Source organism: Oncorhynchus tshawytscha, linkage group LG33 (genome assembly GCF_018296145.1).
Source record: "Oncorhynchus tshawytscha isolate Ot180627B linkage group LG33, Otsh_v2.0, whole genome shotgun sequence".
NCBI classification, from domain to species: domain Eukaryota; kingdom Metazoa; phylum Chordata; class Actinopteri; order Salmoniformes; family Salmonidae; genus Oncorhynchus; species Oncorhynchus tshawytscha.
Genome location: NC_056461.1, coordinates 20127137 through 20154281, shown reverse-complemented (window position 1 = coordinate 20154281; position 27145 = coordinate 20127137). Strand labels below are relative to the sequence as shown.

At 42.3% G+C, this 27145-nt stretch overlaps 1 protein-coding gene across 1 annotated transcript in view; it reads left to right on the top strand.

Annotated features, from left to right (window-relative positions):
- LOC112230506 (transmembrane protein 132D-like) overlaps positions 1–6238 on the top strand; it is a 141343-nt gene extending 135105 nt beyond the window's left edge. Inside the window, exons 7-8 of the mRNA XM_024396791.2 lie at positions 3981–4172; positions 4854–6238. Of these exons, the coding sequence (XP_024252559.1) occupies positions 3981–4172; positions 4854–5909 (1248 nt within the window). The 3' untranslated portion in view covers positions 5910–6238. The remainder of the gene's footprint in view (positions 1–3980; positions 4173–4853) is intronic.
- The last annotated feature ends 20907 nt before the right edge of the window (positions 6239–27145 follow it).

Here is a 27145-nt window from a genome sequence, read left to right as displayed (position 1 = left end):
TCAATGGTTGCACTGTATTGTCCCTCTATTTGTGTGTGCTCTTTGGTTTGAGAATAACTATGACTCAATAACAGTGGAGAGGCACTTTATGATGTCAAAGTTGTTTACCCTGTGATCATTCACTCTGCTACAAAGCCATCCTGTCCCTGTCCTGCCCTGCTATTATAGGTGGCTTACACACACACACACACACACACACACACACACACACACACACACACACACACACACACAAGGTACAAAAAAGTAATGTTTTAATCCTCCCCTCCTTATGCTGATCACTCACATGCATAGAAACACACAAAACAGAACACACTATGCTTTTCGATCTCTCTTCATCAATGTTTTCCTCTCCCCCCTGAAGCACACACACTGGCACTCAGAGAAGCCCACATGCAGCAGCCTCAAAGGAGTATTGACAATGCTGTTAGAGAAGCTGTGAAGTTTTATTTGATAGCAAAATTGCCTCTTTGTTCATTGGAGTGATTTTAGATCCATCTACAAACAAGAGGGTCTTCAATTGTCTGGAATTAAATTCAGATAAAAAGCAGAGCAATCACTGCAATTGGCATGGAGGGTCTTGGAATCAAACTATCAAAGGGAATTCTGATAAAAGGGGAGCAGATTGCCCTGGGTCTCCACAGTAACCAAAAATCCAACCCATTTCATGTGTCAGATACATCTCTGCCTGCAGTGCGGTTCGCGCTGCCGCTAAATTGATAAATCACTCTACCTCAGACAAACCGGTTATTAGCTTTAAAAGGCACAATCACTGCTTTTCCCAAGCCCTAACACTTCCATTAGTAACGACGGCAGGGAAAAGCTTACTGAAAGCTTCAAATGCAGCATTGATTGGTTCAATGTTTTGTTATTCATGTTTTTACAATGTCACCAACAGATGCAATTAAAGGCCCAGTGCAGTAAAACATAATTTACCTGTGTTTAATATACTGTATATTTGCACACTATGAGGTTGGAATAATACTGTGAAATTGTGAACATTACGATAATGCCCTTTTAGTTTAAGACAGTGGTGGTCAATGCTGTTTTTGAATGAGCATGGCTTTATTTCTATTACAGTTAATTGGATGACTCATTCATATCCTATTCACCCAGTTCAATCGATAGGTTTAGGCTACTACATGACACTCATGAGGTTGCAACAACGTAGCCTATGAATGAAAGATTACACCGTATGTGCACACAGGCAGAGAAAAAATGTTGAGGAGACAGACTGTGACACATTGACAGACATTGACAGACCGTTTAAGAAACGTTTTTCAACAGAATCGGCAGAATGAATACACTTCGGGTCACGCTAAATACGACTCATCAGCTATATATGACCAGGCAAAAAAAAACATTCCAAGCCAAAGCATATCATATCAAGTGCTCCCCACTGCCTACATCATTGTCACCATATTAGCTAAAGTAACATCATAGTCAACATAGCTAATAGAACTAGCGTGTTAGTAAACCTGCTACAATCATGCAATAACGTTATAGTGTACACTCAGTTAGCAGTTTAGCAGTTACACTGGCGGGCCCCGGTGGCAATAAATTAATAAAACCAAAAGCTTACCTTGACTTGGAAGAGTTCCAGTGTTGTGTTGGATAGTCATAATTAACACAGCATTCCTCTGTTTCAGCAAGGTGCTTGAGTAGGCTAAATTAGATAGCTGCATTTGCTAGCTAAGTAAGTGAAACTGAAAGTGCAAAAAAAAGACACTCTCTCTATCTCTCTCTATTTCACCACATATGATGCACTGCAGTGATAGCTAGCTGTAGCTTATGCTTTCAGTACTATATTCATTTTCTGGTCCTTTGACTTCCGGAAGTTGTCATAGTTACTGTTTAAGTCTACGGAAGGGGTTGAGAACCATGAGCCTCCTAGGTTTTTGTATTAAAGTCAATGTATCAAGAGGAGGATGGAAACAAGCTGTCCTCCAGCCACACCATGGTGCTACCCAACAGAGTGCTGTTGAGGCTACTGTAGACCTTCATCGCAAAACAGCATGTGTTAATAAATTAATTTACAATTCCAGTCAACAGTTTGGACACAGCTACTCATTCAAGGGTTTTTCTTTATTTTTTACTATTTAGAATGTATTTTCTTCTTAACGCGTTTGAGTTGTGTTGTGACAAGGTAGGGGTGGTATACAATTTTTTGGTTACTACATGATTCCATATGTGTTATTTCATTGTTTTGATGACTTCACTATTATTCTACAATGTAGAGAATAGTAAAAGTAAGGAAAAACCCTTGCGTGAGTAGATGTGTCCAAACTTTTGACTGATACTGTATTTAGTATAGTTGTATTTAAAAATGATAACTTTTAGAATGTTTTACAATTTTTATTTTTATGAAATTTAGGAGGAGGGAGGATGGTCCTCCCTTTCCTCCTCTGAGGAGCCTCCACTGGTCAAAAGACCGCCTGAAATTTCAGCCTGTTTTGGTGGGATGGAGTTTTGGCCTGCCTGGTGACATCACCAGGTGGTAAATTAGTTATAAAACCAAAAAGAAAGAGAGTTTCAAACCTCTCTGCCAATAACGGCTAGTTTCCAGTTTTCCACACACAGTATATAACTTAATCGTTACCCACAAATTCTTTGATATTGAGATAATCTTGAGGATATACAGGTAGTTTTGCGAGACAATGCTAACTAACATTCGCACAATGACTGGAAGTCATAGCATGCCAGCAGGTACCCATAGACTTCCAGTCATTGCACTAACGCAAGTTACCATTGGCTTGTGAAACTACCTCTAACTTCCTTCATATTGGACACAGAGACATACAAATGGTATCATCTGACTCAGGGGAAATAGATAAAGGGCCTCATTGCCAAAATCCTGAAGTATCCCTTTTAAATAATGTCCCCCTCTTACTTTGTTAGTTACTTTTATTTAATGATTATTTTATTTCACTTTATTCTAGAGTAGATTAAAGGACATTGGATGAGAATGTGGTGGTAGGTGTTCTGTTGGATTTTAGGATAAAGCTTTTGGCTTAATCTGACCAGTGACACAATGTACCCACTTAGATAATAAATTGTCCTAAATAGACCTAAACGCACCAAGGTAACCTAAAGATAACAACAAGGTAACTCTACCTATATGATCATGACAGCATATGTTGACCTATGACCCAGCCCTAGAGGTGTCACAGTACACAGATCTACATGGCTGGCCCTGTGTGTTCCCAGTGTGTTTATCTATGTGGTGAGCATGCAACCGTGCAGCTCTAACAGTACAGTGCTGTGGATGGGAAGTGTGTTGGCCTAGCCTGTGGTCCTGTACAGCAGGGGTTCCCAAAGTGTTTCACATTGCACCTTGTGCATTCTACTATTACAACTATCAAGAATAATCCTTTAAAAACATGTTTTTTTTTGCCCTTTTTTTTGCCCCGCACCCCACAGTTTGGGTACCACTGCTGTACAGATGAGGCAGTGATCAGTGCTGACAGTTCATTATGGCAGGGTGGAGGCGTGGGCCTGTGTGGGGGCTGGTGGTGGAGAAGAGGAGAAGGGTGAAGAGGAGAAGGGTGGAGAGGAGACTCATGCCTAATGGGAGCAGGGAGTGCTTCCCTTCTCATCACACACATTTACATGCATACATCTCAAGCAGCCCCGGGAGGCAGGGAACTGCCAGTCAGACAGACGCAGGCGGAGTGTATATGTGTGCGTCTTTGAGAGTGTGGCTGGCAGATCGCAGATGCAATTGAGGGTACAGTACATGCATCACCTTGTTTTGGGTCATATAAGCACTGAACAGTAATAAAGAGCTTGGGTCATGGTGTTTCCTCTAAGGAAGTCAATTATGTTCTTTCTTGAGTGCCAATATAAGCTTGTCATGTTGACGTCTTCGATCATGATTGGTTGAATGTAAATGCTTGTGCAGGTGATGTGAACCAATACAAGCGTGTGTGTGTAAGGGGGGGGCTCTGTTTGTATACTAATGTGTGTGTATGATGTTGCAGGTGATGTCTCCTCTGTCTGACTCGATCCTGGCTGAGCGGATGGTCAGGGTTCTGGATGACAAAGTGAGCGTGACAGAGCTGGGAGTGCAGCTGGTGTCTGGCCTCTCTCTGTCCCTCCAGCTCAGCCCAGGGAGTAACAGGGCCATCGTCGCCACTGCTACCACACAGGAAGTCATGCAGAAACTCAAACAGGTTACCACGCACACATGCCTCAGCAACCTAATGCACCAAATATATAATATGTTCACCCATAGATAGAAATGATATATGGGAATTATATGAGATATATGAGCCATCTGTATGGCTAAACTGTAACTTTCTCACCTGGAAACGGTGGAGTCACATTTGCTGCCATTTGATCCTATATAGTGAATATGATGTGTTTCTAATGTCAAAGTTTTGATCTAATCTCAATGAAGATGTCTGCTTCTGAAACTATGACATATTTTCAGAGGAACAGCTGCAGAGTCCTTCTTCTTCTTCCTCTGCTTCTAAACGGGCTATTTAAACATATCTTTACATCTGCAGGGGTTCTCTCTCGCTCTCTTTACTTCTACACTCACTCTTTCTTTCTTTTTCTCTCTTGATGAAGATGAAAAGATTAGACTCCTGCTGATACCATGTTCTACCGTGTAGTAACATAGTAGCACTTTATATTATGTCAGGGAAGCATGCTTTCCTTTAATACCTGCAGTAGTTATGTGTCCCATGGGGAGTTGGTGTTTTAGAGTAGACATGTGGGTGGGGATTGGTTTTGTTGAAGCACTACTAAGACAGGTTTATTTGGAGTTTACCCTTATGATAGAAGAACTCCAATGTCTTTGTGTGTGCATGTGTATTCATATGTGTTTGTGTGTGTGTGTGTGTCCTCAGGAATCCCTCATCAGTGCCTGGCTCCAGTTCAGCGATGGCTCCATGACTCCTCTGGACCACTACGACCCCGCCCACTTTGTGCTCACAGCCACCTCATTGGACGAGCAGGTGGTATCGGTACGGCGCAGCGCGGAGTGGAAGTGGCCGGTCATCGTGGCAAACGGCGAAGGTCAGGGGTTACTGGTGCGTGTAGAGATGACATCATCAGAGATCTGCCAGAAGACAAAGCGACGCACCATTCTGGCAGCCGGGGTGGGAAATGTCTGCGTTAGGTTTGGCCGCTCTGAGGAGCCATACAGCCACGCTGGAGGCAAAACACGACCAGACCCGCCCTACTACGGAGGCTCCATCTCTGACATTGAGGCTGGGATCATGAACCGGGGGGCCACGACAGTCAAGACCCCTATTCCGGTGAGGCCCAATGGGGACAGACTGTCGGCCGACGGAAGAGTCCCTGGGGGGTTCTCTGAGTTCCCTGCCCAGGAGGAGCTGCCGCGGGGCCGCAGCACGGACGAGGATCTGTTGTCATCACGCCGCAGCCTCACTGACCTAGAGATCGGTATGTACGCACTGCTGGGGGTCTTCTGCCTGGCCATCCTGGTCTTCCTCATCAACTGCATCTCCTACACCCTCAAGTACCGCCATAAAGAGCTGCCCTTGGAGGCCCCCGAGGCCATGCCCCATGCCCACGACTGGGTGTGGCTTGGCCAGGAGGAGGGCCTGTGTCTGCAGCAGCAGCAGGACGAGCTGGGCAGCAACCTGGAAGAGGGCAGCCAGTTGCTGAACGGCGGTGTTCTGAAGGGCAGTGCCCAGGGAGGCTGCCCGGGAGGCAGGAATGAGTCACTCAACTCACCTACCACCAAGAGGAAGAGGGTCAAATTTACTACCTTCGCCAACATCAAGCCCAGTAACGGATGCCCAGTTCTAAGCCCGCTGGCACTCGGACAGACCACCGACATTAAGTGGGTATGTCCGGACATCGAGCTGGGGGACTCGCAAGAGCTCCGGAATTACATGGAGAGGTTGAACGAGAATGCTACAAAAAACATTGTATAGAGGGCTTGATTTTTTGTGGACAAATGAGTAGCTCTAACTCACCCGAATGCCTTCAGAGTAAGAAGTTGGCACTGTACCAAGCCATGACAACAAGATGGAACATTCCAGCAAGTGTTGTTTCCATGGTAACTGTTGTAATAGTTGATGATCATAAGTGAGGTGGGGGGTGGGAATTGCCATGACACCACATTGGATATGTGGGAATTTGTGAACTTGAATGTCACTTTAATTAGTTTAGATGTCTGTTCCCTTGTCTTTAATTAAAGAAAAGCTTACAGTGCATTCAGAAAGTATTCAGACCCCTTCACTTTTTCCACATTTTTTACGTTACATCCTTATATATATATTTTTTTCTCCTCATCAATCTACACACAATATCCCATAACGACAAAGCAAAAACAGGTTTTTAGAAATAAATAATAATTTATTACAAATAAAAAACAAATACCTTATTTACATAAGCATTCAGACCCTTTGCTATGATACTCGAAATTGAGCTCAGGTACATCCTATTTCCATTGATCATTACTGAGATGTTTCTACAACTTGAATTGTGTCCACCTGTGGTAAATTCAATTGATTGGACATGATTTGGAAAAGCACACAATTGTCTATTTAAGGTCCCACAGTTGACATTGCATGTCAGAGAAAAAAATAAACAATGAGGTCGAAGGAATTGTCCGTAGACCCCCGAGACAGGATTGTGTCGTGGCACAGATCTGGGGAACGGTACCAAAAAATGTCTGCAGCATTGAAGGTCCCCAAGAACACAGTGGCTTCAATCATTCTTAAATGGAAGAAGTTTGGAACCACCAAGACTCTTCCTAGAGCCGGCTGCCCGGCCAAACTGAGCAATCGGGGGAGAAGGGCCTTGGTCGGGGAAGTGACCAATAACCCGATGGTCACTCTGACAGAGCTATAGTTCCTCTGTGGAGATGGGAGAACCTTCCAGAAGGACAACCATCTCTGCATCCCTCCAGCAATCCGTCCTTAATGCTAGAGTGGCCAGACGGAAGCCACTCCTCAGTAAAAGGCACCTGACAGCCTGACAGCACCACCCAGCACCTGGCAAATTACCATCCCCACGGTGAAGCATGCTGGTGGCAGCGTCATGCTGTGGAGATGTTTTTCAGCAGCAGGGTCTGAGAGACTAGTCAGAATTGAGGGAAAGATGAATGGAGCAAAGTACAGAGACCAGGACCTGGTCTCTGTACTTTGCTCAGGACCTCAGACTGGGGCGAAGGTTCACCTTTTAACAGGACAACAACTCTAAGCACACAGCCAAGACAAAGCGGGAGTGGCTTCGGGACAAGTTCCTGAATGTCCTTGAGTGGCCCAGTCAGAGCCCGGACTTGAACCCGATCTAACATCTCTGTAGAGACCTGAAAATAGCTGTGCAGCAACGCTCCCCATCCAACCTGACAGAACTTGAGAGGATCTGCAGAGAAAAATGGGAGAAACTCCCGAAATACAGGTGTGCCAAGCTTGTAGCGTCATGCCCAAGAAGACTCAAGGCTGTAATTGCTGCCAAACCTGTTTTTGCTTTGTCATTATGGGGTATTATGGGTAGACTTATGAGGGAAAAAACAATTTAATCAAATTTGGAATAAGGCTGTAATGTAACAAAATGTTGAAAAAGCGAAGGGGTCTGAATACTTTCCGAATGCACTGTGTTTCATTTTGTTATCATGCACAGCTCTCTTTGTTAACTTTTTAAATCATGATTTCCTTATACTATTGTGTATGATGTGGTTGCTTTTTTTCTAGTCATGCTCTGAAAATCCTTAAAATCTGTAAAATAGTCATAAAAAATGTCAATTTGTTTTGCGTCCACATGAAGCTCTCAGATTTTCTCATGTTAAGCAATTATAGATTCTATGAGAATAATGTTCAAAGCTATCAAAGTTGTAAATAAGTCGAGCAGAAATACTGGTTTGGAGTACGTGAGACAACATTTTGTAAAGTATTCTGTATTTTTGTACATATTTCTTTAGTCTGTCCTTCTTTTTGAGTTACATTTTTTTCTCCAGAGACCAACGTGCATGTTAGTGAAAACAAAGCCCAAGCCTGGCTTAGTTCCTGTTGATCCATCAGAATTAAATGTGTACATACTGCACAGTCTTCCCTATGAGACACAAGCATCTCTCACACACCTCCCTGTCAAAGACATGACATTCATTTTATAGCTGAGCTCCAGGTATTATTATTATTTTTTTCTTAATTTTCCTTTTTCCTTTTTTTTTTCTCCTTTCCTCTTTTACTTTTGTATTTTCTTTCGTTATCTCTTTATTAATAGAAAGCAACACCAATGTCTCCTCAATGTTTGTCACATTATTTTGTTATTTTGTTGATTCACTCAACTGATTTGAATATTTAGTTTAAACCTGTAGCCTACATGCAGGTTTTCACACTCCTTATGTCATTAGTTGAATTCTGAACCTACATTACATGTAATTGTTGGTGAGCATAACTTCTGATATCTTGTTCTAATCCCCATTTTGGATCTATTTATTTCTCTTTCAGAAGGACCATAATAACTGCAGATTATTACACTAACACTGAGCCATAAAACCTTAACACACAATATAGTTCAGGTCTATTATCAGAACTAATGGTTGGAGTATATAAGTATAGTACCCCAGTGGAGAAAATTGGTTGAAATGACATCATTACAACCACAAACTGTTTGAAATAACTTTGTTATGACATAATTTAAACCATTTGAATAGTAGTATACTGATAGTAGTATACTGATAGTAGTATACTGATAGTAGTATACGGATACACTAAACGTCCCTTCAATGACATGAGTTGCTGAGTTCTAGATGGAATAGTAATCGGCTACATGGCATCACTCCTGACTCCAACATCCCAATCCTCTCCCTATCCATATTCCCCTCCATATCCCCATGCCCCCCCTTTCCCATCAGTCAGATCCATAGATGTCCATCCCTTACTGTTTTCAGAATGGCCTCTGGATTGATTAAAACTAAAGGTGATACCTCTCTCTCCTGTTTCTGTGTGATTCATTTGTCTAGACGTTAAATTCATCCCTCTATCTATCTGGCCAGAATGAGGTACCCATCCGACCATTCACGTTTGTGCAAACAGACAGCCCCTCTATCAAATACCAAATGGGCCTCCTGTCAGTGCATCTGCCAGACAGTAAGCTGGGAAAATAAGTAATTCTGATGCCTGCCTTCCCAAAGTACTACTTTCAAACTTGGCTGAATCATTAGAGTTGTTTTACAACATTACAATTACGACATCTATTACCATCTTTTTAAAAACTTTTTCCTGTTATAGCTTGAGTTTTTTTCTGGTCAGGTCATGTGATCAGGAAAAGCTCCTGGCCCTAATGATGAGTATCACAACTATTTCCATAATGTACTTTTATGCTTCTCATATTGTATGTTATGATTCCACGACAACAGAAGAGCTCCATCTCCAGCTCTAGTATATTAAAAAGCCTTTTTTACCACTCCTAGACAATTAGTATCTCTCCCCTAGAACACAGGCCTGGCTCCCCTTTGTGAAAGGGCAAGCTAATTAATGATCACTGGGACGGGTTTTACTACATGTTAATGTGCCATTTTCCATCAACAACCCAGATGTCAATTATGTTCTAATGAAGCACTAGCCCCTTGCAGCACCTGTGAAGAAGAGGGAGGGGGAAGCAATGAGTCCCCATCCAACTCACTGGACTGTGTGTATTCTGTGAGGGTTTGAGGCCACAGACTGCACCAATACAATAAGCTAGAGGATATTCTACTAAAATATTTGGGTTTCATTTGAAGTGTTTCTGGAACATAGTGTTTTGAGTGTGAATTGAAAGAGACGAGTAAAAGATTAATGAGTCTGTAGACCATTTTGAAATCCTGGGCGAGTAAGTGGCAGAGGGCACATGTTTGTGAAGTGAGTATAAGTCAGGCCTACCTTGCTGTTGTTAGTCAAGTTCTCATTCTGCTACTCACTGCTCTTTCTCTATTGATCCTGGCCTCTATGTTTAATGAAAACACCAAAACAGATTAAACTCACCCCACTTTCCAACCCTATACTTGCTTTGCTTGTGTGTGTGTGTGATACATCATGATAAGTGGTTATTTAACAAATGTTTCGTCCCCCCTTTTGAATCTGATTATATTGCATTCCTATCAGTGGCAGGATTGATGTTGGATCCTACAGGCACTATGTGAAAGCTATCGAAGTTGGCAGGCCCTTTCAGGATTTCCATTGTCTGCTGGTGTGTGTTTGAGAGAGAGTGTGGATGAGAATGTGTGTACAAACGTGTGTGTACAAATGGGTATTTCTATGTGTATGTGTGTGTTTGTATGAGAGGTGATTTATGAGTTAGACGAGTGCAATTAATGCAGCTGTGACTGCGCTATTGTTCTCTCCTCCCTCAACTTTGCATCTCTACCCAGGGTCAACATGGCATAGCTAAGCAGACAGTCACTGGAGTGTCCTATAAGAGACTGCCTTATCCTAGTTCTGTGTACAATGCACCACAATGAAGCAGCCCTCTGAGGACGTCCCTGCAGTGTCAAGGGAGATGTAGAAACGATGTAGAGTTCATGAAGGAAAATGATTAATCGCAGCGTTTTTAGATGCTTGTGGTTCACTTCTATTCCCTGTGGTCCCGTCTTTATTGAGATCCTAATTGAGGTATTGTTGTTAACACCCTCCCCCTTTATTTGTCACATGCCCCGAATACATCAAGTGTAGACCTTACAGTGTTACTTTAGTTTATTTGGTCAATATTTCCTTAACTCGTCTTGAACTGCACTGTTGGCCTAATTAGTTTAGCCACAGAAAAAGGAACAACCTTACCACTAGCCATGATTGGCAGAGATAATGAGTGGGCTGGACATGCCTAGAGATGAGTTCGGATTGGTCTGCCTTGTAGCACACTTCTGTATATTTGAACTGGTCAGTATATATAGGTAATCCTGTATAACGCTGCTTTATAAAAAATATATTGCATGGTAGAACTGCGTAAGTGTTGCTCTCCACTTTCTGGAGGACTGAGTTTTGAAATCAGTGGAAATAGAGTATGATAGCTAAGGCGATGGAGAAAACACCTCTGTGGATTACATCTTCAAACTAAGGGCAACCATGGCATCCGTGAAAGAGAGGGAGAAGCGTCCATCCATCGTCTAGCTAGCTACATTTTCAGATATTACACGTTTCTAATTTAGTCAGAAAGCAGTTTTCATTTCAAGTTCAAATGTACTGTTAGCTAGCTAGCTAAAGTTAGCTGGCTGGCTCGCTAGTTAACATTATGTGTATGATCTGTGTAATATATTATCCGTATCTCAGAGCCATTTGCTCTGCTAGTTATAGCCTAATGTTTGCTAGCAAACATTGAACCTGTTTGGTTAGCTACCTGTACATTATGGCCGGATTATGGTTGGTTATGGCCAGGTTATGGCTGCTGTCAGTAAACGTTGGCAAAAAAGCATAATTAAATTGTTGCCAGCAGCAGAGTTGCAGTGACCAATGGTCTGGATAACATAAGAACAGCCTAACCAGCTCTGCTAGGGTGAGTAAAATGGTCAGAGTGAGTTATAGTTATACCCTAATGTTAGCTAGCTAACATTGAACCTGGTTGGTTAGCTACCTGCAGATTCATGCAGGGTTGTAAAGTCATGAGTTGGGATTATGGTTCATTGTTTAGCTATGTATGTTCCCAGGACAAGCCAAGGTTGCATGGGGAGGTGAAACAAACACTTTAATATGGTTCCCTGAACGTTTTCCTGGAAGGTTTAATTAATGTTCTGAGAATATAAAATATAGGTTATTTTAAGGTAACTAAATAATGTCTCAATAAGACATTTAATAACTCTGCTAGCTTAGGTTAACTGTTTCGAACTCAGATAGGACGCATGGAACTTAAGATGCTAAGGCATTAATCATACGAACAGTATTTTTTATTTTGGCATGGTTTCAGGGAGATTCAAACCTATGATATTTTGTTCTCTAGCAATGGAATCAATCCACTGCACCACCAGGTTTGAACTAGCAGGCCACATTTTTTAAATTCATACAAAGCTGCTAATTTTTGTCTATTCAAACAGAATATGAGAAACAACAGGTAAATACCATAGGAAACAAGCACATTAAGATCCGGTGTGGCCAATTAGTGGGCACAGCCAACACACCTGAACACACAGAATGTATGTTTTTAAATAATATTCTTAGAATGTTCTTTGAATGTTCCTCATTAACATTACTTTAAATAGAACCATGCCGAAAACTTTATACTGAATACTGAAATGTTGTTCCTTATTAACATTCTCGAAACTTTACTTTAATAGAACCATGAGGAACCCAGTAGGAAATGTTATGCTGAAGCACTGAAATTCCCACCTAAGAAACATATGGTTCTCAGAACGTTATGGACTAGCTGGGTATCTTGGACCATTCCCAGAACTATGTGGGAAGGTTCAATGCAAAATAATCATAGGACAACCAACACTCTCACCAAGCTCTAAAAAACATGTTGCTCTCAGAACGTTATGTGCTAAGTGAGTACTTACTGTATGATCATAATACAAAGTCTAGCTCAGATCTCGGACATGGTAGAGACATCTTCTCATGCAATCTGACCTAACAGGTGTATGAGGAAATGTGCTGTGTTTTTCTCTCTCTCCCTCTGTGCCGTTGTTTGTTGACTACTGAGACAGTGCCAAAAGTCTTGTCAATGCTTGTTATTGGAACAGCATCTCTCTTTGGCTGGTTCTGTAGAATGCCTTGGCAGGATTGATTAGTGTCTCTGAACAGATTATTTCATTGCTATACCATGAGAAACACCAACACTCAGGTGTACAGTTTTGTGTACACACTTTTGGGGGTGGTATAAAATCACAGCAACTGATACAAAATAAACATGCTGTTTTGCAACTCCAAAAAAATGATATAGACCTGTCCTTTTGATGAAATGTTGGTGTTCCTGTTTGCTGGTACCTCAGTGCTCTACTGATCATCTGGATGTCAGATGATACTGTGTCCTTTTCATCGTTCAAAGCCAGTATGTTGGAGAGACACATCAGAGACAGACATATACTGTAGAACATAACATATGGATGTGAAAAGGGATTACGAGGTTACTTCTGTGCTGTACACAGGCATTAACACATATGGACAAATCAGACAGTGATCACATGGATAAGGCAGTCTTTCAAACAGTTGTGCTGTGTGGGCGGCATGTGTGGGAGGCGTGGGATTTGTATTGTAATTGCATAATTGAAGAAAAAGTTGAGATGAAAGAAAAGCAAAGTGAGCGGTGTGTATCTACAGTGGCGTGACATGGTTTTTGTTACATTGATGAGTGATACGCAACGTGTGTATGCGTGCGTGCATGTGTGTGTGTGTGAGAGAGAAAGAGGGCGAGAGAGAGAATAGGATATCTCTGGGTGTTGGACAGCTTTTTCTATGTAAGAAGAACAGGGCCTTGAGAAGCTTTCATCTCTTGTTCTAAGAGGTGACAGAACTTAGTCTCTCTATCCTGGTGAGAGAGAGAGAGAGAGAGAGAGAGAGAGAGAGAGGGGATGAGAGAGAGAGAGGGGGAAGGAAGGAGAATGAGAGAGAGATGGAAGGAGGATGTGAGAGAGAGAGTGGGTAGGAGGATGAGAGAGAGAGGGTATGAGGATGATAGAGCAGGAAGAAGGATGAGAGAGAGAGAGAGAGGGAAGGAAGGAAGGAGGATGAGTGAGAGAGAGGAGGATGAGAGAGAGACAGACAGGAGGATGAGAGAGAGAGAGAGAGAGAGAGAGAGAGAGAGAGAAAGAGGCAGTATTAAGGGTAATGCACTCTCAGTTCAGGACCGTGGACAGTGCATTGATCGTGTACTACTCTGTAGGTACATAAAAAGGTACGAAAAAGCAGTACTATCAAGAAAAAACTTCTAACAAACCAAAACCTGCAGAGGAAACACAGTGGAACCTGGAAAAACCATCCAACAAAAAAACTGAGTGAGTAATGTTCTGTCTGAAACTACTTCTGAAGCCAAAAAGTAAAAAACAATCTCTAGGTAATTCTGTTGAATAAAGCTGAATAAATAAGGCTACTAAGCTACCAAGCTGCTAGGACAGGACGGACCTGGCTGCAACTGTAATTAGCACTGAAGTATGAAGTGAAAGGTGTGAATATTCACAACCCCCCCCCCACACACGAGGCCTTTGAAGCCCCCATGGCTTATCCCCATTTAGAGGTCATTGCAAAACAGTACCCCATGGATATTAAAAATATCACTGCACGGAATACGTTTAAAAAAAAAAGCTCCTCAAGGACAATCCAGAGACACAATTTGCTGATTGCTACAAAGAGGGGAACGTAAGTAACTTAGTTTTCCACACAGACCCTCCCCTGGCATGGCACAGTGCTATAAGAGCACACCACCCCTATATGAAGGCAGATGGTATTGGCCCAGGGTGGAAACTCAGAATACTAGACATTGAGGAAATGGAAACAACCTCTGTCAACGTGTACAAGTCTGGGACAGTAATGGTGCAGGGCATCCTCAAGCAGTTCCAGCAGGACTTGTACATGATCAAACGGAGAGCACAGCAGATACAGCTCTCTCTCTCTCTGTGACGACTCCCCCATCCCGAGGGAGTCTTATCACACCTCTTCAAACTGTCCTGCAAACGAGGATAGTCCCCCATCCCTGCCCAGGACTGAACACACCCAGGTCCCACAACTGACTGCTCCTCCATCACTGAGAGGGATAAATTCACTAGTCCACACAATCCAGACAGAATAAACCCACAAAACAGACCAGCACAACGACACCCGGAGGGCAGAAGGTGGAAATGAACGGCTGTCTGACAGAGCTGGCTGCTCTACGGACCGAGGTGAGAGAACTTAAAGAGGCACACATGGCACTGAAAGAGGAGGTGACAAAGCTGAGGTGTGACAGAGAGCAGGACAGTCCCTCAGCGAAGCCAGAAGAACAGCCAACCTCATACCCGGACCAACACCTCAACACCACAATTGGAAAGAACTCATGACCCACCAACCCAACAGAACCCACCCCCTTCTAACAGCCTCCCTGTCAGCTTCGCTGACAGCTCTCTTGACAGCCCCAACACATCCACTGAGGACACAAAAGCCAGAAATTGTAATCCTCATTGACTCAAATGGCAAATACATTCAAGAGGATAAACTTTTTCCCAACCACAAAGTGGCTAAACCCTGGTGCCCGAACACTAGACATGCCCTAGGGTCCCCCAGCCACATCATAATTCACACGGGCACAAATGACCTCAAGGCCCAGCAAGAAAGGGTGGCCACAGCACTCAGCACATCACTCCACCCTTTACTTGAACAGCCTTTACGAACAAGTCCACCTCTACAAAGCAGCAATCCCAACTTTTGTCAGGACCCTGAAGGACGTTACCCTCAACTGTAGCCCCAGCACCTCACACATGAACAACAGAGCAACGGACACCCCGCACAGACCAGAGGGACACCCTCCCAGACCTGCAAAAGCCCCTTCTGAATGACCTGCCCCGAGAGAACCCACGCCAAGAGGACCTACACCCAGACCACAGCATCACCAGCCACACCCCAACCAGGTAAGACCACCCCAAGCAAACACCGGCCACACCCTATATAGGCCCCCCCATATCAGAAATACGCCCCTTCTTCCCACCCCCCACCCCTGCAGCAAGGACCTTAACATGACAGCAGGACATGCCCAGGCAGTGAACAGAGCAACAGGCCCAAACCCCTCATTTTCACCCGCCCAAGCCCCATCCTTCGACCTGAGAGGTATGTATCAGATGCTCAACATGCTCTGCTCACACCTACTGTGATGGTCCAGGCCTAAACCACACAAAAACAACACTCGTCACTATGAAACACAAAGCTTTTACTATCTCATCCTGGAATATACAAGGTCTTAGGTCACCTGCCTTTGGCCTAAAGATAAGGAACCCAGACTTCAAAGAAATTGGAAATACAGACATTGTCATCCTACAAGAAACATGATATAAAGGAGACTGACCCACTGAGCTGGTAGTCCCATCCACCAAACTACCAGGTGGGAAACAGGTAAGAGACTCAGGGGGTATGCTAATTTGGTATAGAGCAGACCTTAGCCACTCTATTAAATAAGTCAAAATAGGAACATTGTGCACCCGGCTAGAAATGAACAAGGAAATGATCTCAACAGAAAAAAATGTCCTTGTGTGTGCAACCTGCATCCCCCCCAGTAGAAGCCCCACACGATGACAGCTTCTTCATCCTAGAGGGGGAGATCAACAATTTCCAGGCCCAAGGACATGTACTAGTGTGTGGCAACCTAAATGCCAGAACTGGACAAGAACCTGATACCCTCAGCACACATGGAGACAAACACATACCTGGATGTGACAGCATTCCCTCCCTCATATGCCCCCCTAGACACAACTACAACAACATAACCAACAAAAATGGGTCACAACACCTGCAGCTCTGTCGCACACTGGGTATGTACATAGTCAATGGTAGGCACACCTATAGCTCATCTCTTGGCAGTAGTAATGTAGACTACTTTATCACTGACCACAACCCAGAGTCTCTTAGAGTGTTCACAATCAGTCCACTGCCACACCTATCAGATCACAGCGAAATAACAGAGCTATGATCAACTGTGAAGCATCAAAGCCAAAGAAACTGAATAATATAAAGAAATGCTATAGATTAGAAGAGTGTGGAAATCTACAACAAAAAAACAATTAGGCAACAACAAATGTATTCTCTTCTATACAATTTCCTGGACAAAATGTGTCACTGTAATAGTGAAGGTGTAAAGAATAGCACGTCAGAAATCAGCTCAATGTAATTGAATAATCTATAGAATCTAACCACTTCTGGGAAAATTGTAAAACTCTAAACAAACAACTACATGAAGAGTTATCTATCCAAAACTGAGATTTGTGGATAAACCATTTCTCCAATCTTTTTGGCTCTACAACAAAGAGCAAACAGCAAAAACATATACATGATGTAATACAAATCTTAGAATCAACTATTAAAGACTACCAGAACCCACTGGATTCTCCAGTTACACTGAATGAACTACAGGACCAAATACAAACCCTCCAACCCAAAAAGGCCTGTGGGGTTGATGGTATGGTCAATGAAATGATAAAATACACAGAGCACAAATTCTAATTGGCTATACTCTTTAACGTCATCCTCAGCTCTAGCATATTCCCCAATATTTGGAACCATGGACTGATCACCCCAATCCACAAAAGTGGAGAAAAATTTGACACCAATAACTACTGTGGGATACGTGTCAACAGCAACCTCGGGAAAATCCTCTGCATTATCATTAACAGCAAACATTTCCAAAAACAATGTACTGAGCAAATGTCAAATTGTCTTTTTACCAATTTACTGTACGACAGACCACATATTCACCCTGCACACCCTAAATGACAAACAATCCAAAACAAAGAAACATTTCTTTCCACTGGACCGCTGGGTGATACAGGGATGCAGCTTAAGCCAACCCCCTCTTCAACACATACACTACCGTACAAAAGTTTGGGGTCACTTAGAAATGTTCATGTTTTCCATATGAAAACATACATGAAATGAGTTGCAAAATGAATAGGAAATATATTCAAGATGTTGACAAGGTTATAAATAATGATTTTTAATTGACATAATAATTGTGTCCTTCAAACTTAGCTTTCATCAAAGAATCCTCCATTTGCAGCAATTACAGCCTTGCAGACCTTTGGCATTCTAGTTGTCAATTTGTTGAGGTAATCTGAAGAGATTTAACTTCATGCTTCCTGAAGCACCTCCCACAAATTCGATTGGCTTGATGGGCACTTCTTACGTACCATGTGTTCAAGCTGCTCCCACAACAGCTCAATAGGGTTGAGATCCAGTGACTGTGCTGGCCACTCCATTATAGACAGAATACCAGCTGACTGCTTCTTCCCCAAAAGTTCTTGCATAGTTTGGAGCTGTGCTTTGGGTCATTGTCCTGTTGTAAGAGGAAATTGGCTCCAATTAAGCAGCATCCACAGGGTATGAATGGCGTTGCAAAATGGAGTGATAGCCTTCCTTCTTCAAGATACCTTTTACCCTGTACAAATATCCCACTTTACAACCACCAAAGCACCCCCAGACCATCACATTGCCTCCACCATGCTTGACAGATGGCGTCAAGCAGTCCTCCAGCATCTTTTCATTTTTTCTGTCTCACGAATGTTCTTCTTTGTGATCCGAACATCTCAAACTTACATTCGTCTATCCATAACACGTTTTTCCAATCTTCCTCTGTCCAGTGTCCGTGTTCTTTTGCCCATCTTAATATTTTATTTCTATTGGCTAGTCTGAGATATGGCTTTTTCTTTGCAACACCGGGGCCTCCCACTCCTCTTTCTATTCTGGTTAGGGCTAGTTTGCCCTGTTCTGTGAAGGGAGTAGTACACAGCGTTGTACGAGATCTTCAGTTTCTTGGCAATTTCTCGCAAGGAATAGCCTTCATTTCCCAGAACAAGAATAGACTGACGAGTTTCAGAACAAAGTTATTTGTTTCCGGCAATTTTGAGCCTGTAATCAAACCCACAAATGCTGAAGCTCCAGATACTCAACTAGTCTAAAGAAGGCCAGTTTAATGGCTTCTTTAATCAGAAACAACAGTTTTCAGCTGTGTTAACATAATTGCAAAATAGTTTTCTAATGATCAATTAGTCTTTTAAAATGATAAACTTCCAAATTCTGCAGAGCAGAATTAGACTGAAGAAAAGAGCCGTTCAATTCTTCAACCACCTAAAAGGAAACGATTGCCAAACCTTCCATAGCAAAGCACCTACAGAGAAATTAACCTGGAGAAGAGCCCCCAAGCAAGGTGGTCCTGGGGCTCTGTTCACAATCACAAACAGACCCCACAGAGCCCCAGGTCAGCAACACAATTATACCCAACCAAATCATGAGAATAAAAAAAGATAATTGGAAAGAATGTGAAACTAGAATGCTATTTGGCACTAAACAGAGAATACACAGTGATAGAATACCTGAACACTGTCTGACCCAAAATTAAGGAAATCTAAAAGACTCGGTGAGCATAGACTTGCTATTGAGAAAGGCCGCCATACACACTGCCCACAAAATGAGGTGAAAAATTAGTTGCATTTCCTAACCTCCTGGTAAATGTCTGACCATATTAGAGACACGTATTTCCCTCAGAATCCACAGACCCACAAAGAATTCGAAAACAAATCACATTTTGATTAACTCCATTATCTATTGGGTGAAATATCACAGTGTGCAATCACATCAGCAAGATTTGTGACCTGTTGCCACAAGAAAAGGGCAACCAGTGAAGAACAAACACCATTGTAAATACAACCAATATTAATGTATTTATTTTCCCTTCTGTACCTTAACTATTTGCATATACAGTATTGTAATGACGTGCAAATAGTTAACGTACATAAAATGACATTGAAATGTCTTTATTCATTTGGAACTTTTGTTAGTGTAATGTTTACTGTGCATTTTGTATTGTTTATTTCAATTTTGTTTATTATCTATTTCACTTTCTTGGGCAATGTAAACATATGTTTCCCATGCAAATAAAGCCCTTGAAATTGAACTGAGAGAGAGAGAGTCTATCCTCATATTCACCCTGCACACCCTAAATGACAAACAATCCAAAACAAAGAAACATTTCTTTCCACTGGACCGCTGGGTGATACAGGGATGCAGCTTAAGCCAACCCCCTCTTCAACACATACACTACCGTACAAAAGTTTGGGGTCACTTAGAAATGTTCATGTTTTCCATATGAAAACATACATGAAATGAGTTGCAAAATGAATAGGAAATATATTCAAGATGTTGACAAGGTTATAAATAATGATTTTTAATTGACATAATAATTGTGTCCTTCAAACTTAGCTTTCATCAAAGAATCCTCCATTTGCAGCAATTACAGCCTTGCAGACCTTTGGCATTCTAGTTGTCAATTTGTTGAGGTAATCTGAAGAGATTTAACTTCATGCTTCCTGAAGCACCTCCCACAAATTCGATTGGCTTGATGGGCACTTCTTACGTACCATGTGTTCAAGCTGCTCCCACAACAGCTCAATAGGGTTGAGATCCAGTGACTGTGCTGGCCACTCCATTATAGACAGAAAACCAGCTGACTGCTTCTTCCCCAAAAAGTTCTTGCATAGTTTGGAGCTGTGCTTTGGGTCATTGTCCTGTTGTAAGAGGAATTTGGCTCCAATTAAGCACCATCCACAGGGTATGAATGGCGTTGCAAAATGGAGTGATAGCCTTCCTTCTTCAAGATACCTTTTACCCTGTACAAATATCCCACTTTACAACCACCAAAGCACCCCCAGACCATCACATTGCCTCCACCATGCTTGACAGATGGCGTCAAGCAACCTCCAGCATCCTTTCATTTTTTTCTGTGGCTCACGAATGTTATTCTTTGTGATCCGAACACCTCAAACTTAGATTTGTCTGTCCATAACACTTTTTTCCAATCTTCCTGTGTCCAGTGTCTTTGTTCTTTTGCCCATCTTAATATTTTATTTTTATTGGCCAGACTGAGATATGGCTTTTTCTTTGCAACACCGGGGCCTCCCACTCCTCTTTCTATTCTGGTTAGGGCTAGTTTGCCCTGTTCTGTGAAGGGAGTAGTACACAGCGTTGTACGAGATCTTCAGTTTCTTGGCAATTTCTCGCAAGGAATAGCCTTCATTTCCCAGAACAAGAATAGACTGACGAGTTTCAGAACAAAGTTATTTGTTTCCGGCAATTTTGAGCCTGTAATCAAACCCACAAATGCTGAAGCTCCAGATACTCAACTAGTCTAAAGAAGGCCAGTTTAATGGCTTCTTTAATCAGAAACAACAGTTTTCAGCTGTGTTAACATAATTGCAAAATAGTTTTCTAATGATCAATTAGCCTTTTAAAATGATAAACTTGGATTAGCTAACAAAATGTGCCATTGGAACACAGGAGTGATGGTTGCTGATAATGGGTGATATGCATTAAATCCTGGCGGTATCACCGCATGGTATGGCAACTGCACCGCCCTCAACCGTAAGGCTCTCCAGAGGGTAGTGAGGTCTGCACAACGCATCACCGGGGGCAAACTACCTGCCCTCCAGGACACCTACACCACCCGATGCTACAGGAAGGCCATAAAGATCATCAAGGACATCAACCACCCGAGCCACTGCCTGTTCACCCCGCTGTCATCCAGAAGGCGAGGTCAGTACAGGTGCATCAAAGCTGGGACCGAGAGACTGAAAAACAGCTTCTATCTCAAGGCCATCAGACTGTTAAACAGCCACCACTAACATTGAGTGGCTACTGCCAACACTGTCAATGACACTGACTCTACTCCAGCCACTTTAATAATGGGAATTGATGGGAAATGATGTAAATATATCACTAGCCACTTTAAACAATGCTACCTTATATAATGTTACTTACCCTACATTATTCATCTCATATGCATACGTAGATACTGTACTCTATATCATCGACTGCGTCCTTATGTAATACATGTATCACTAGCCACTTTAACTATGCCACTTGGTTTACATACTCATCTCATATGTATATACTGTACTCGATATCATCTACTGTATCTTGCCTATGCTGCTCTGTACCATCACTCATTCATATATCCTTATGTACATATTCTTTATCCCCTTACACTGTGTATAAGACAGTAGTTTTTTTTTTGGAATTGTTAGTTAGATTACTTGTTCGTTATTACTGCATTGTCGGAACTAGAAGCACAAGCATTTCGCTACACTCGCATTAACATCTGCTAACCATGTGTATGTGACAAATAAAATTTGATTTGATTTGATTTAAATCTCAGTAAGACAAAAATAATGGTGTTCCAAAAAGCGTCCAGTTGCCAGGACCACAAATACAAATTTAATCTAGACACCGTTGCCCTAGAGCACACAAAAAACTATACACACCTCAGCCTAAACATCAGCGCCAGAGGTAACTTCCACAAAGCTGTGAACGATCTGAGAGACAAGGCAAGAAGGGCCTTCTATGTCATCAAAAGGAACATCAAATTTGACATACCAATTAGGATCTGGTCAAAAATACTTGAATAGTTATAGAACCCATGGCCCTTTATGGTTGTGAGGTAAGGGGTCCGGTCACCAAACAAGAATTCACAGAATGGGAAAAACACCAAATTGAGACTCTGCATTCAGAATTCTTCCAAAATATCCTCTTTGTACAACGTAAAATAGCAAAAAAAGCATGCAGAGCAGAATTAGACTGAAGAAAAGAGCCGTTCAATTCTTCAACCACCTAAAAGGAAACGATTGCCAAACCTTCCATAACAAAGCACCTACAGAGAAATTAACCTGGAGAAGAGCCCCCAAGCAAGGTGGTCCTGGGGCTCTGTTCACAATCACAAACAGACCCCACAGAGCCCCAGGTCAGCAACACAATTATACCCAACCAAATCATGAGAATAAAAAAAGATAATTGGAAAGAATGTGAAACTAGAATGCTATTTGGCACTAAACAGAGAATACACAGTGATAGAATACCTGAACACTGACTGACCCAAAATTAAGGAAATCTAAAGACTCGGTGAGCATAGACTTGCTATTGAGAAAGGCCGCCATACACACTGCCCACAAAATGAGGTGAAAAATTAGTTGCATTTCCTAACCTCCTGGTAAATGTCTGACCATATTAGAGACACGTATTTCCCTCAGAATCCACAGACCCACAAAGAATTCGAAAATAAATCACATTTTGATGAACTCCATTATCTATTGGGTGAAATACCACAGTGTGCAATCACATCAGCAAGATTTGTGACCTGTTGCCACAAGAAAAGGGCAACCAGTGAAGAACAAACACCATTGTAAATATTATTAATGTTAATATTAATATAATATTAATGTATTTATTTTCCCTTCTGTACCTTAACTATTTGCATATACAGTATTGTAATGACTTGCAAATAGTTAACGTACATAAAATGACATTGAAATGTCTTTATTCATTTGGAACTTTTGTTAGTGTAATGTTTACTGTGCATTTTGTATTGTTTATTTCAATTTTGTTTATTATCTATTTCACTTTCTTGGGCAATGTAAACATATGTTTCCCATGCAAATAAAGCCCTTGAAATTGAACTGAGAGAGAGAGAGAGAGTCTATCCTTGAGGGGAACGTCGAATACTTCCAAAGCTATAAGAATGTCCACAGAAACCACACAGCTGCAATACTTAGCTCTAGTTCTATCACTGCTTTATCGCCACACCGAAATGAAAATATGTCACTTTCTCTCGTGAAGAGAGGGGATAGTACCATCTGAAACCACTACTCTTTGAGCGCGGTGCGGGTGAAGCCTCTGTTTCATGCGTTGCGCCAGAGCAGTTCTTCCACCGTCAGGAGAAATGGTCATGCATATTAACATATGTTAATTGCATCCAAATAAAGGCTGATTTGCTAGATGTAGGATCTTAATTTGATCACTCTTTGTTGCTGAGAATGTTCCTGTACAGCAGGAAATGTAAACTTGTAGTATATTTGAGGCTTCTAAAGTTTGCAATTTCCACTTAAAAAGGTCAGACTTGATTTCCCGTAACAGAAAATGTATCAACCCCTACAACATTTTTTATATTAATTATAATCCACACAGTAATTCACATTTCTTGTTGCTGTAGGATTATTTTCCTGCTGTACCAAACTGGCTCAAATTAAGATCTTACATATGTACAAGTTCCCAAAGTTTGTTGTCTATCTCTCAACCCCAACGGAAGCACAATCATGGTATCGATTTGCAGGTGGAGGACTTCTGTGACAGGTCGCTGTTATGCCTGAATTTGACCCAATCCAACGAGGAAGTCTGCTGCAGTGTTTAGAGCTGTTGTATGAAACAAATTTGTCAGATGTAGGATCTTAATTTGATCAGTCTTTTGTTGCTGAGTATTTTCCCGGACAGCAGGAAATGAAAGGTGTTGTGGATTCAATGTTTAAAAAGGCTTCTGAAGTTTGGAATTTACACTTGAAAATGTTTTGCATTAATGAAAAATGTATCAAACTCAACATAAAAATTGTATTAGTTATAATCGAATCAAATTTTATTTGTCACATGCGCCGAATACAACAGGTGTAAACCTTACCATGAAATGCTTACTTACAAGTCCTTAACCAACAATGCATTTCAAGAAATACAGTTAAGAAAATATTTGCTAAAATCACTACAGTAAAAGCTACAATAAAAAGTAACACAATTAGATTACATAACAATAACAAGGCTATATACAGGGGCTACCCGTACCCGAGTTAATGTGTGTGGGTACAGGTTTTTACATGTAGGTAGGGATAAAGCGACTATAGATAATAAACATTGAGTAGCAGCAATGTAAAAAGTCCAGATGGCCATTTGATTAATTGTTCAGCAGTCTTATGGCTTGGGGGTAGAAACTTTTAAGGAGCCTTTTGGACCAGAGACTTGGTGCTCTGGTACCGCCTGCCATGCAGTAGCAGAGAGAACAGTCTATGACTTGGATAACTGGAGTCTTTGACAATCCACATAATGATTCACATTTTCTGTTGCTGCAAGATTATTATAAGATTATACGTCTGTACGTCAAGCAAAGCTCTAGTCGTGCCAACCCACTATTCATTTCTATTCATTTCGAATCGCCATACATTTGGCGTCCGAACTGTACATTACCTGGTCTGCCAATGCGTTGACACTGACGTCAATACAGAGTGACGAATATTTCTGGTGCTCTGGAGATATGTTATGTTATGTTCAAAATGACAAGCATTTTATTACCCTCTCCACCTAAGGTCCCACACGTTCCCTGTCGCTCGCTGACAACAGGGCACTCTTTCTTGTGGCAGCACAAATCGTTAGTGAGGCATCTCTTAATTTGACCCGCCGCAGCAGAACAGGTCTCTCAATATTTAATGTGCTGTAAAAAAAAGGATCAGATGATCTGTGTCAGAGGATAGGAGGCCCCTGCGCTGCCAAGCCTAATTTCACTTCATCTTAGACCTGCGATTTGTCAAATTACAGCCTGTAGCTGAGGGCTGACAGGGGAGATTACCAGCCCGCTCTAAAGCAGAGGTGCATCTCAGAGCACCATCTCAGAGTTCCAGTAGACTCAGTCCTCGTCACAGCTTCCGTCTCCTTCTCTCTAGCTATCTTTTTTCACTCTTCTCTCTCTCTCTCTCGCTCTCTCAGGTATCTGTTTTCAAATGACTGCAGCTCGTTACGAATCGTTAATAATGTGTATATGCCTAAGTGTGTTTGTGCGCCTGTGTGTGTGTGTTTGTGCATGTGTTCTTTCATGCATGTCTGTCCATGTGTGTGTGTGTCTGTCTGTCTGGCCGTGCCTGTGTGTGTATGTGGCATGTTCTGAGAGAAGAACAGAGGAGAGCCTCTGGCAGGTCCATTACCCTGGTGGTGTCAGCCTGTCTGCCTGTCTGTCTTTGCTCTTTACGTGTGCTCTCTCTCACATTCAAACATTTATTTACTGCCCTGACCTGACGTCGCCTGTCAAACACCCCCTCTCTGTCTGTCAGTTGACAGATACAGCTATGCTAACACTGCTAGCTCCACAGAATCCTACTTACTGGTTGAGTCCCAAATGTTACCTTACTGTACCATATGCCCTATATATTGCATTATTTTGACCAGGGCCCGTAGTGCTCTGGTCAAAGGTATTGCACTATATGGGGAATAGGGGTGCCATGTGTTGGCATTAGCATCCTGTTGGCTGGGTAAGGGTGGCAATTGTACAGGAGGTAGAGTGACTCTCTGGGCCTCACAGTGATTCAGCACTCAATGGAGTCAATAGTTGGTGTGCAAATGGCTTGCCGATTTAATTAACCCCAAACCACTAAAAGGGAGGGCAAAATCTGCTTTTTGGGGAAGCAAAGAGTCCTGATTCTCCGCGTTACCCTTTCCACTCAAACCCAGATTCACACTCAGGGTGGATGCTGGATCTAGACCACCAGTAAAAACAGATGATAATTTAAAAATAAAATACAATTTTATTGGTCACATAAACATATGTTATTGCTTGTGTTGCGAAATGCTTGTGTTCCTAGCTCCAATGGTGCAGTAGTATCTAACAGTGCAGTAGTATCTAAAAAAGATTCACAACAATACACAAATCTAAAAGTAAAATAATGGAATTAAGAAATATATAAATATTAGATTGAGCAATGTCGGTGTGGCATTGACTAAAATACAGTAGAATAGAATACAGTATATATATTTGAGATGAGTAAAGCTGAATGTAAACATTATTTAAACATGATTAAAGTAACTAGTGCTCCATTATTAAAGTGGCCAGTGATTCCAAGTCTATGTATATAGGGCAACCGCCTCTAAGGTGCAGGGTTGCGTAACCGGGTGGAAGCAGCTAGTGACGGATATTTAATTTGTCTGATTGCCTTGATATAGAAGCTGTTTTTCAGGTAGTTGATGTCCTTGACTATCTTTTTGGCCTTCCTGTAACATCAGGTGCTGTAGGGATCCTGGAGGGCAGGTAGTTTGTCACTGGTGATGCGTTGGGCAGACTGCACCACCCTCTGGAGAGCCCTCCGATTGTGGGCGGTGCAGTTGCCGTACCAGGTGGTGATACAGTCCGACAGGATGCTCTCAATTGTGCATCAGTAAAAGTTTGTGAGGGTTTTAGGGGCCAAGACAAATTTCTTCAGCCTGTCTGTTTGTGTGGGTGGACCATTTAAAATAGTCAGTGATGTGTACGCAGAGTAACTTCCACCTTCTCCACTCTGGTCCCTTCTATGTGGATAGGGGCGTGCTCCCTCTGCTGTTTCCTGAAGTCCACGATCAGCTCCTTCGTTTTGTTGACATTGAGTGAGAGGGTTATTTTCCTGGTACCACTCTCCCAGGGCCCTCACCTCCTCCCTGTAGGCTGTCTCTTCATTGTTGGTAATCAGGCCTGCTACTTTGTGTTGTCTGCAAACTTGATGATTGAGTTGGAGGTGTGCGTGGCCACGCAGTCATTGGTGAACAGGGAGTACAGGAGGGGGCTGAGCATGCACCCTTGTGGAGCCCCTGTGTTGAGGATCAGTGAAGTGGAGGTGTTATTTCCTACCTTCACCACCTGGGGGCGGCCCGTCAGGAAGTCGAGGACCCTGTTGCACAGGGCGGGGTTCAAATACAGGGCCCTGAGCTTAATGATGACCTTGGAGGGTTCTATGGTGTTGAATGCTGAGCTATAGTCA